Genomic DNA, 12,446 nt, shown 5'->3' with positions numbered 1-12,446 from the left:
ATTTTCTTTTAGGTTAATTTTAGATCCGCCCTTATATGGACGGACGGACACACACACACACACACACACACACACACACACACACACACACACAACATGCAATGTGTCACAGTACATACGTTTTGTTGTTATAAGGCTTATTCTCACAGATTTCCGGAGAAATATAGTATGGTGTCCCAACACATGTTCTTGCCAGCTCTGTTGTGCTGCACCAGCAAAAGACATGAGTTAGTTACAGTTTTATTTATATAGTGCTTTTCTAGATACTCAAAGTGCTTTACATAGTATGGGGGGTGGGGTCTCCTCAACCACCACTACTGTGTAGCATCCACCTGGATGATGCAACGACAGCCACAGTGCACCAGAATGCCCACTACACACCAGCTATTAGTGGAGAGGAGAGAGTGATGTAGCCAATTCAGGGATGGGGATTATTAGGAGACCATGATAGAGAAAGGCCAATGGGGGAATTTCGGCAGGACTCCAGGGTATACCCCTACATGAGGCATCTTAAAATACTGATAAATGCACATGTAAAATATTTAGTCATTCAGAAAGGTTTGGAATGGTGCAGAAGCTCACTGAGGGCTTCACAGATTAAATATACAGTACTCAGAGACAAGCAGGAAAAAGAAGTAACATAAATTAATAATAAAATCAATTACAGTGAATTTCTATGTGGCCAATCAGCTGTCTCCAAAGTACACCTCTTCCATTTCCTTGTAGCTCTAAACAACATGAACTTGTTACAATCAGTCTGTGACTGAGGGAAATCAAAAACCTTATTAAAATGAGTAAAATTCTTAATGTTTGAGTAAAATCCAGAATTACTTTAAGATCACAAATATCATAGTCCACTATATGAAATTAATTAAGGAAGTCCAAAAACGTAATAATAATTCAAATAGGATTCATTTAAACATGATTAATAGTGTATCATTCACATCCATCTGTCCAATCTTCATACTGCCTATCCTACACAGGGTTGGAGGGGAGACTGGAGCCCATCCCACGGTATTCAGGTACAAAGCAGGGGACACCCTCGATGGGGTGCCAACCAATCGCAGGGCACAATCACACACTACAGACAATTTAGAGATGTCAACTGACCTACATCACATGTCTTTGGACTAGGGGAGGAAACCGGAGTACCAGAAGGAAACACCCACGGCAAGGGGAGAACATGCAAGCACCGCGCACACAAGGTGGATGCGAGGCAAGATGCGAGGCAAACATGTTAACCACTAAGCCACCATTCCTAATTCAATTATAAAAAACACCTATAACCACCACCACCCCCCCCCCCACACACACACACACACAGAATAACATATTACACACACTCACTTGTTTAACATTCGTGCGATGCCAAAATCTCCGAGTTTGACTTTTGTCCCTCCTTGAGTGAGAAAGATGTTCTACCAGGTTTCATAAAAACAATACAAGAAAAAAATTTTACAAGAATTTTTTTTTATATTATTCAATTATTCAATTATTACAATAATTTCTATCAATGTAAAGCTTATAAACCACTTCATGACATCCTGTTATAGGAAAATTATCAACCCCGTGGTGGTAACAGTAACTCCGCTTTGTGTCATCGCACATCACACCACCCTGTCACTCATTATTTTCCTAAAACTGCATGTCTCCAAGTGATTTCAATGTAGTGTTTTGAATGGTTTTGCTGCCTATTTGAATACCATATATCATGTATCGTGAAATATATTGTGATCAGTATTATTGTGATATTTCGCCCACCTTGAAAATTAAATGTAAGAAGTGTGTACCTGAGCTTTGATGTCTCTGTGCAGAACTTTTCTGTCATGAATGTGCTTCAGACCCAAACAGATCTGAACAAACCAGTCTATTATCTGTAAAGAGACAGGAGTAATTATTTAAGAATTCATTCAAACTAATTACAGACAATTATTATGAGTGAGAGTGAGAGAGAGAGAGAGAGAGAGAGAGAGAGAGAGAGAGAGAGAGAGAGAGAGAGAGAGAGAGAGAGAGAGAGAGAGTGTAAGACATATACCTGTTCCTCTGTGAATGGCTGTCCTCTTTGCAAAGTGATTTTCTTCATGAGATCCCCACCATCACAGTACTCCATCACTATATAGAGAGTATTTCTTTCTGAAACACACACACACACACACACACACACACACACACACACACACAGGTAATAACCATCCTTTTTGCATTATACTCCAGCTTATTTCTGGGTCACATTACAAGACTTTTAGTCAAAATCCACGTTGAAAATATCCTCCTAATTGTTCTTCAGTAATCAAAGCCATCGCAGATTTGCCCAGAATAGAACATCACGTGCTTTTTATGCTCATGGCGATTGACCCAGACAATTAATACCTGGGATTTACAGCCAGTGACTTACCACAACATTAAATGTAAGTAAAATAATCAACTTCAGGATTGCAACAGTAAATGTGCTTCATCACACTTAAAGGTAAATGGCTAGTTTAATTGTCAATAGGGTGCAATTACAGTCTCCTAATTGTATAGCCAAGGAGTGGGCAGAAATACCTACAGAGATCCTGATTATTTAGATTTCTTAAATCAGTGTTGTTACATTTATTGTTTTCTACTATATAACTTTTGTACAAATTCGCCATCTCAGCGAATGACACGGTTCAAAGTGTGGTGTGTGCTGCATTTTTGTGTAGTTTTGAGTTCACTTCATGTGCTTTTGTTTATCCCTACATTGTGAAATTGTTATGGTATACCCTTGTGCCATCATTGGTCTGTTACCCAATGTGTGCACCTGTTTTCAGTTCATCCCTAGGGTTAGTTTGTTTTTATATACTCTCATGTTTCTTTATCTTGTTGCAAAGTCTCTCTCATTGTAGTGTACGTATCTGAGCCTTAGTTTCCTGTGGTCCCTGTTACCAGTTTTACTTCTGTGTTGAGATCTTTATGATTATAGATTCTGATGATTACCCTGTTTGCCTGTACTGTGACCCTAGTATTATTTGAACTATGGAGACTATGTGCGAGACTATTCGACTAGTCGACTAAACGGTACAGCTGCTACTAGTCGCCAAAGAATAGTCAATTTGTTACGCCACGGCCAGCAGAGGGCACTGCGGTACGGCCGCTGACTGGTCACGTGACTCTTTTGTTTTCGTTCACTTCCCGCTTGGACACTGAGTTAACTTTGTCTCTGATTTGCCACAGGTGCACATGTTTTGAGTTAATTAGGTTTGTTAGTTAAACCCCCGTGTGACTGCGCACATCGCGCAGTATTATAGTTGGTTTAGTTCGTCAAGTGAAGGAAGTATACCAGTATGTGCTAATGTGTAGCATGCTAGCGGTCGTAGCTAGGGGACCAGAGTGTGTAGAGTCAGTAGAGACCGCGCTCCCTGTGTTTGTTTATTTGTTTCTGGTTTAAGTAATAAAGACTGTGACCTGCACCTGCATCCGCCTCCAGTCTGTTTCGTAACAGAATACTGCGCCCAAAATGCGGAAGCAGCAAGTCGCCATGAGCGCCGCCGAAGAGGCCAGGATTTGGGCGCTCCTCCGTTCGTCCCTGGAGTTGAGCGAACAGCTCGAAGAGGAAATGGTTCAGTGCAAAGCCGAGCTGCGCGCCGCGTCGTCCCTCGCACCGTATACCCCGTCCCCGCCACCAAGGAGCGACGCCTCGCAACACAGCCAGCAAAGTAGCCTGAGCATCTGGGGCTTTCCACTGCAGGGGAGGTACACCTTGCTGCGCAGTCCAGAGGTGAAGGCTGGCCCAGAAATTTTTTTTTGGGGGGGGGGCAATGAGGACAGCAGAGCTCCAGCCTGAGGCCTACGGGGAGGTCTCAGCTGTGGAGCTCCCACCTGAGGTCAACATGGCGACCTCAGAAGGACAGGCAGAGGAAGCTGTCCTGCTGTCCAGCCCAGCCGAGGAGGCTGTCCCGCTGCCCTGCACAAACGAGGAGACCGCCCTGCCGCCCAGCCCAGCTGAGGAGGCCGTCCCGCTACCCTGCACGGCCGAGGAAGCTGTCCTGCTGTCCAGCCCAGCGGAGGAGGCCGCCCCGCTGCCCTGCACAGCCGAGGAAGCTGTCCTGCTGCCCAGCCCAGCTGAGGAGGCCGTCCCGCTACCCTGCATGGCTGAGGAGGCCGTCCTGCTGCCCAGTCCAGCTGAGGAGGCCGTCCCGCTATCCTGCACGGCTGAGGAGGCCGTCCTGCTGCCCAGTCCGGCTGAGGAGGCCGTCCCGCTGCCCAGTCCAGCTGAGGAGGCCGTCCCGCTGCCCTGCACAGCCGAGGAAGCCGTCCCGCTGCCCTGCACGGCCGAGGAAGCCGTCCCGCTGTCCAGCCCGGCCGAGGAGGCCGTCCCGCTGCCCTGCATGGCCGAGGAGGCCGTCCCGCTGCCCTGCATGGCCGAGGAGGCCGACCCGCTGCCCAGCCTGGCCGAGGAGGCCGTCCCGCTGCCCTGCATGGCCGAGGAGGCCGTCCCGCTGCCCAGCCCGGCCGAGGAGGCCGTCCGGCTGCCCAGCCCGGCCGAGGAGGCCGTCCCGCTGCCCCGCCCGGCCGAGGAGGCCGTCCCGCTGCCCCGCCCGGCCGAGGAGGCCGCCCAGCCCTCCAGTGCCGCCGAGGGTGGCACCCAGAGTTCCAGAGCTGCCGAGGGTGGTGCCCAGCATCCCAGGCGCGGTGTCCTGTGTCCCAGCGCCGCCAGGGGCGGTGCTCTGACTTTCAACCCCGGTGGGGATGCTGCTCTGCTCCTCTGCTGCCCGACGGAGGCTGCTTCGCTTTCTGTCGCAGCAAAAGACAGTTCGCACAGGGGCCCGGGACCCCCGTTGGAGGGGGGTTCTTGGTGCTCCGGGAGGAGCACCCTTTGGAGGGGGGTTCTGTTACGCCACGGCCAGCAGAGGGCACTGCGGTACGGCCGCTGACTGGTCACGTGACTCTTTTGTTTTCGTTCACTTCCCGCTTGGACACTGAGTTAACTTTGTCTCTGATTTGCCACAGGTGCACATGTTTTGAGTTAATTAGGTTTGTTAGTTAAACCCCCCGTGTGACTGCGCACATCGCGCAGTATTATAGTTGGTTTAGGTCGCCAAGTGAAGGAAGTATACCAGTATGTGCTAATGTGTAGCATGCTAGCGGTCGTAGCTAGAGGACCAGAGTGTGTAGAGTCAGTAGAGACCGCGCTCCCTGTGTTTGTTTATTTGTTTCTGGTTTAAGTAATAAAGACTGTGACCTGCACCTGCATCCGCCTCCAGTCTGTTTCGTAACACAATTATACACAAATAAAACATTAAAATAATGCATAAAAAAATACATTATTTTTAAAAGTGTATCTGGAACAGAAACAAAATCTTTTTATTTTACCTCAGATCTTGCGTGCGTTTTCTCCTTGTCAGTTGCAGCGGGCTCAGAAATGACCACTCAAAAGACAAGCAATGTGTGGGAGTATAAAGAATAAGCCCAACACTATTTAATATAAATATAAATGAATTGGCCTTCATTTTAGATGCCCACGGTCGCACTCTACATGACTCAGCGGTCAAATTCCTGCTGTATGCAGATGACCTGGTCCTGCTGTTCCCCAGTGTTCAGAGTCTACAACAGAACCTGGACGTGCTGCAGCAGTACTGTCAGACCTGGGCCCTAACAGTGCCAACAAGACCAAAACTATTATTTTTCAAAAAAAGATTCAGAAAGATTCATGTGTCAAGGAAACACATCACACATCACTGTATGGACACACAATATAGAAAATTCTAAAGAATACAATTTCCCAGGATTGAAAATTAATTCCACAAGAAATTTCATTCCAGCAGTCAATGACCTGATAGAGAAAGCATGCAGGGCATTCTACACAGTTTATAAAAAAAAAAATTTAAAAAAAAAAAGTTTTTTTTTTTAATCGAAGCAATTTTTTTGGAATCAAATTCCAATCTGAATCTGGCTCAAACTGAACCAATTCTGCTGTACAGTAGTGAGGTCTAGGGGCCACTTACAAATCAAAACTTTACAGAAAGGGACAAACACCCTTTATGCAAATCCATTCTACAAGTTTGACAAAGAATGGCTGCAAAGCTGAATTACATTTACATTTACATTTATTCATTTAACAGACGCTTTTATCAAAAGCAACTTACAAATGAGAAAATACAAGCAAAGCGATATATCAAACAGAGAACAATACAAGTAGTGCTACCATACAAGTGCTTTAATTGAGTTCCAGAAGAAGCAAAGTGCCAGACTGAGATTTTTTAATGGGTTTGGGAAGGTGTTCTCTGAAGAGGTGGGTGTTTAGCTGTTTTTTGAAGATGGTGAGAGATTCTGCAGTCTGGATTGAGGTTGGAAGTTCATTCCACCACTGAGGAGCAGTTAGTTTGAATGTTCTCGAAAAGGACCTTGAGCCACACTGAGTAGGTACTACTAAGCATCGGTCGTTGATTGATCGCAGATTGCATGAGGGAACGTAAGCCTTCAGGAGAGAGTTAAGGTAGGAGGGTGCTGTTCCAATTAGGCTAATTCCCACAACTGCTCAAAATTCAGAAAAGATCTATCAAATATTGGCTCCACCTTAAACACAGTGACCCCCAAACTTATCACTACAAAGCCCTGCAATGCCAAGAGCTGAACAGAAAGAAGGGTCTCCTCACCTGGCTGGTCCTGAACCTCAGCTCACTAATACACACTAAACAGTTCTACATCAGGAGCAGCCAAACACAAGAACCATCAGACCTCACCAAATTATAACACTACAAAATCAAAACTACATCACCCATTGGAACAAACAAACACAAGCACAAAGTAAAGTGCAGCGCTATCTGGGCCTGAATCGACAGTAAACTGTAGCTGACTATCTGAACACAGTGTCTGAACACCAACACAGAACCACGCTGACAAAGTACAGAGCAGCACACACACACGAGAGCTGTCACTGTTAGAGATGGGCTGCTATAAGTACAGACTCGGCGCACACACACTGGCCATTAAGACAGGATGCTATAAGTACAGACTCAGCACACACACTGACCATGGAGACGGGCCGCGATAAGAAATCATGGCTCAATACAGCGCAGTGAATGTGCACAATGCAAAAGCAACACAGTAGAGACAGGAAGGAACCCAGTGGTAAGGAATGCACACCTGCAGGGAATTCTACTAATGAGTGTGTATTCTCTTGCAGTGAGCCAAGGCAAGGATAAAAAGGAGAGAGACAGGCACCTCGAGAAAACCAGCACAAAGCTATGTGTCTGGGTGCATGTGTGTTGATAAAATAAAACAGCTGAAAAGTGAAAGTAAAGAGCAGAGAATAAAGCACCTTTTTGAGTTATTCCAAGCCTACCTCCACCTTCCTCATTTCTGCCTGAACTTGGGAAAGTGTCACACAGGTGCTGAAACCCATTATAAATTGAGGAAGAGTGAAGAGTCCTCACCACCACTGGCCGAGATTGTGAGGTCCCTCACCAGCCTCAACAAGACCGAGCATCAGGCCTTCCTCCATCGGAGACAAGACCAAGAGCAGCGCATCCAGGATCTGCTTGAGGCCCAAGCAGCAGACAAGCAAGTATTCCAGCTGCGGTCTCATGCCACATGTTGCCCTCGCCAAGATGAGATTTCAGGTCAACCCGGAAGCGTTCTTAGAGCTCTTTGAGTGCACCATGGAACCGTGGGGCTGACCTGATGCCCAGTGCACTGCCCACCTATTGCTGCTCCTGACTGGAGAAGCCCAGCTCACATCCCAGCAGCTGCTGGTCGCCAACATCCTGGAGTACCCGACCTGAAATGGGCAATTCTGCAAGGGCCGGCCGCACCCCTGAACAGCACCGTCAACAATTCCACACGCGGTGTGACCAGGTGGGACCAGTGCCACCAGCCAGTGTAGATTGATGAGGAGGTCCAGCTGGCATAGGATCACCTGGCGGCATATCCAAAGGCAGGTGAGCCCCTATCTCCTGTCTCTCTCTCCATCTCTCTCTCTCCCAAAATTCACCTCACCCATTCCCCATCCCTGCACCATGGAAACAGGGACCAATTCCCCCAAAACCAGATCCAAACCCGCATGGTGCAGCCTAAAGATCATTGAGATTGCTGATGGTACCTCTTAAAAACCATAAAGATGGCTTTGGACCTCAATTCACATGAACAGTTATGCTATAATGGCTTAGGACTGCAATTGCCACAAACAGTTTTGCACTCAGATCTCCATCAGTGAACAGTGGATAAGTTCAACAAAACAGACCTCATGTAAAACCTGTAATGAATTTCCTGGTTACACAAATGAACTATTTCACCATGTAGTATTAGCACATTTATAGAAGGGATTTTTATTTTTTTTATTTATTTTTTATAATTGTACTGATGTCAAGCAGATGAAGATGGGTTCCCTTTTGAGTCTGGTTCCTCTCAAGGTTTCTTCCTCACATCATCTTAGGGAGTTTTTCCTTGCCACCATCGCCTCTGTCTTGCTCATTAGGGATAAATGCATACATTTAAAATCTATATTCAGAATTTAAATATTTCTGCTCTTTTGCTGTCCAAATTAAACTGGGTGTTTAAATGGGGTTGTAGTTCAGCACTCGGACGGCAGTTACACAAGGAGCATGGTTTGTGTTGTGTGTGTGGGCTACAGGCCCGCAGTCACAGTTCCTACCCAGCTGCAAGCTTACTGATGGCGAGAGATGAGTCCAGAGGGCATGTCTTCTCGAGAGGTGGAGCCCAGGTGGAGAAGTAGATGATGACATCGTCCAAGTAGGCAGAAGCGAACTGGCAGTGCAGCCTTAAGACAATGTACATCACATGCTGGAAGGTCGCTGGCATCCCATGTAGGCCGAAGGTGAGAACCCGGTACTGCCAGTGGCTGCTTGCAGTGCTGAAGGCGGTCTTAGGTTTTGCTTCTGAGGCCAGGGTGACTTGCCAGTAGTCCTTCGTCAGATCCAGATCTTGCTGGGATGGGGCCAAGTCTGGCTTGGTAGGCATGGGGGTGTCCCATAGGCGGGGTGGCTATCCTGAAGTCTTCTCTCCCAGTGCAGACCAAGCCCCGGCCATCTTGGAGCTTGGCCCTGGCCAAGCTGTAGCAGGCTGTCCCTCCACTGCATTGTTGGGGAGAGACCACAGCGGCTCAGAATCTCAGCTTTTAGTGTCAGGTAATGGGAAGCTTGGTCGGGCAAAAGGTCGTGGTAAGTGCACTGGGCCTCCCACAACAGAAGGGGGGTGAAGATGTTAGCCCAGCATTCTTCTTCTCATTGTTTGTCCTCTCTGCCTGCTGCTCCCTTTTATAGCTGCCTGTCTTCTGCAGGAGGGTGAGGAACAGCCGCTCCACTCATCAGTTGTCAGCCGTGTGTTTCTGCCGCCCCACCTTGTAGCCGCGCGCTCTTTTGCTGTCCCAAACAAACAAGTGGTCTCCATTCAGCACCCGGCTGGCAGTTGCGTATGGAGGAGCCGGTGTGTGTGTAGTCTGCAGGCCTGCTGTCACAATATGCTGCTGCATATTTAGATGATTGTTACGACCCTTTATTTTTGTCTTTTTTCCTCTCTTTCACTCTATTTCGGAAGTGTTTGTGTCCAGGTACAGTGCTGGTTGGCTCCTGCAAGCTAATGAATGGTCCGTCCTGATTGGTGCAGTTGATTCCAGGCATGCATCATAAGCCCTGCTGTTAATTCCTTCAGGAGTGCATTGTGTTCTGTGGGGAGTATCGTTGGTTTGACTGTTTGTTTAGACAAAGTTTGAATATTTAAAGCTCTGATTGGGAGTTAGATATTGTAAGTAAGAAACTGTTTGGTATTTCGACCCCATTGTCTGATTAACGACACTGTGTTTGGTTTGCCCTCTTAATTAGTTTGCTCTGGTCTGTAAATAGCTTGTAAAATATTGAATATAAACTCGGGAAAAGTAAGGAGTTTGATGCCATTTTTGTTTACCTACAGTGAGGGAAAAAAGTATTTGATCCCCTGCTGATTTTGTCCGTTTGCCCACTGCCAAAGAAATGATCAGTCTATAATTTTAATGGTAGATTTATTTGAACAGTGAGAGACAGAATAACAACAAAAAAAATTCAGAAAAACGCATGTCAAAAATGTTATAAATTGATTTGCATTTTAATGAGGGAAATATGTATTTGACCCCTCTGCAAAACATGACTTAGTACTTGGTGGCAAAACCCTTGTTGGCAATCACAGAGGTCAGACGTTTCTTGTAGTTGGCCACCAGGTTTGCACACATCTCAGGAGGGATTTTGTCCCACTCCTCTTTGCAGATCTTCTCCAAGTCATTAAGGTTTCGAGGCTGATGTTTGGCAACTCGAACCTTCAGCTCCCTCCACAGATTTTCTATGGGATTAAGGTCTGGAGACCGGCTAGGCCACTCCAGGACCTTAATGTGCTTCTTCTTGAGCCACTGCTTTGTTGACTTGGCCGTGTGTTTTGGGTCATTGTCATGCTGGAATACCCATCCACGACCCATTTTCAATGCCCTGGCTGAGGGAAGGAGGTTCTCACCCAAGATTTGACAGTACATGGCCCCGTCCATCGTCCCTTTGATGCGGTGAAGTTGTCCTGTCCCCTTAGCAGAAAAACACCCCCAAAGCATAATGTTTCCACCTCCATGTTTGACGGTGGGGATGGTGTTCTTGGGGTCATAGGCAGCATTCCTCCTCCTCCAAACACGGCGAGTTGAGTTGACGCCAAAGAGCTCCATTTTGGTCTCATCTGACCACAACATTTTCTCCCAGTTGTCCTCTGAATCATTCAGATGTTCATTGGCAAACTTCAGCGGGCATGTATATGTGCTTTCTTGAGCAGGGGGATCTTGCGGGCGCCGCAGGATTTCAGTCCTTCACGGCATAGTGTGTTACCAATTGTTTTCTTGGTGACTATGGTCCCAGCTGCCTTGAGATCATTGACAAGATCCTCCCGTGTAGTTCTGGGCTGATTCCTCACTGTTCTCATGATCATTGCAACTCCACGAGGTGAGATCTTGCATGGAGCCCCAGGCCGAGGGAGATCGACAGTTCTTTTGTGCTTCTTCCATTTGCGAATAATCGCACCAACTGTTGTCACCTTCTCACCTAGCTGCTTGGTAATGGTCTTGTAGCTCATTCCAGACTTGTGTAGGTCTACAATCTTGTCCCTGACATCATTGGAGAGCTCTTTGGTCTTGGCCATGGTGGAGAGTTTGGAATCTGATTGATTGATTGCTTCTGTGGACAGGTGTCTTTTATACAGGTAACAAGCTGAGATTAGGAGCACTCCCTTTAAGAGTGTGCTCCTAATCTCAGCTCGTTACCTGTATAAAAGACACGTGGGAGCCAGAAATCTTTCTGATTGAGAGGGGGTCAAATACTTATTTCCCTCATTAAAATGCAAATCAATTTATAACATTTTTGACATGCGTTTTTCTGGATTTTCTTGTTGTTATTCTGTCTCTCACTGTTCAAATAAATCTACCATTAAAATTATAGACTGATCATTTCTTTGTCAGTGGGCAAACGTACAAAATCAGCAGGGGATCAAATACTTCTTTCCCGCACTGTACTTTTGATCTTTGTTTTGGGGTAGGCTGTCAGGGAAGGTGATTGTATTTTTTTTCTTTTCTTTTGTTTTAGGAAAATAAGGGTTGAAATCGGTAGTGACTTTTTGTTTGATATTCTGGCCTGGTCAACTCCAGAAGCAATCTCCCTATTCATGTTTGATTGTTGGAATCTTGTTTATATCATTAAAATAAACCCACAAAAAATCTCCCTGCTTCCACTCTCTCCTTTCATGCTGCACCCTTTTCAGTGATATAATCATTTATAGTAATTATTGGCAATGGCACCTACATCTGAGGGCTATCCTGATATCCTTGAGATGAGCAGTACTCACAACTGGACAGTTGGACGGGTGGAAGTACAATATCTGAGCTTCCACCTGTGAGAGTTGATTTGTTTGTGTCTCTTTTTGCTTTCAGTTGTCTCCGACAGAAGCAGAGTGAGAGAGAGAACAGAGAGACCCAATCAGCACAGAGCGCGGTGTGTGTGTGTGTGTGTGTGTGTGTGTGTGTGTGTGTGTGTGTGTGTGTGTGTGTGTGTGTGTGTGTGTGTGTGTGGAAAATAAAGCCACTTAAAAGCGAAAGTAAAAGATAAAGAATAAAGTCCCTTTTGAGTTGTCGCAAGCCTGCCTCCCACCCCAGGAGAAGTGTTACAAATACAGTTACAAATAAAGCTTGTGAAACTGAATTGAAGTGTTAAAATTTTAAATCTCATTAATATTATTACTATTCAGTATATGACAGTGACTGCTAGTGTAAGCAAAAGTTAGGAGGGTTTTTTTTTTTCCTCTACTGTGAAAAAACCATGTTAGGCACTCCCAATAACATTACTGCTTCCTCTTTTCAAATATTGCCTCAAACACTTAAATAATGTGCCTTTATTTATCTTATGTATGTATGTGGAGGCCCAGATGTGAAAGATTGTATAATAAATGCCCTATATATAGAAGTATTTGTC

At 46.1% G+C, this 12,446-nt stretch overlaps 1 protein-coding gene across 5 annotated transcripts in view; it reads right to left on the bottom strand.

The window, feature by feature from the left end:
- LOC108266669 (serine/threonine-protein kinase Nek5) overlaps positions 1–12,446 on the bottom strand; it is a 46,468-nt gene that overhangs the window by 30,737 nt on the left and 3,285 nt on the right. For 4 of the 5 annotated variants that reach the window (XM_017470299.3, XM_017470300.3, XM_017470304.3 and 1 more), the window contains exons 4-7: positions 2,036–2,133; positions 1,791–1,874; positions 1,348–1,418; positions 120–206 (exon numbers count right to left, since the gene is read on the bottom strand). In XM_017470299.3, the coding sequence (XP_017325788.1) occupies positions 120–206; positions 1,348–1,418; positions 1,791–1,874; positions 2,036–2,133 (340 nt within the window). The remainder of the gene's footprint in view (positions 1–119; positions 207–1,347; positions 1,419–1,790; positions 1,875–2,035; positions 2,134–12,446) is intronic. The other variant, XM_017470301.3, reaches the window with a different exon arrangement.

Source organism: Ictalurus punctatus, chromosome 6 (assembly GCF_001660625.3).
Source record: "Ictalurus punctatus breed USDA103 chromosome 6, Coco_2.0, whole genome shotgun sequence".
NCBI lineage: Eukaryota > Metazoa > Chordata > Actinopteri > Siluriformes > Ictaluridae > Ictalurus > Ictalurus punctatus.
This window is presented reverse-complemented; position numbering and strand designations above follow the sequence as displayed.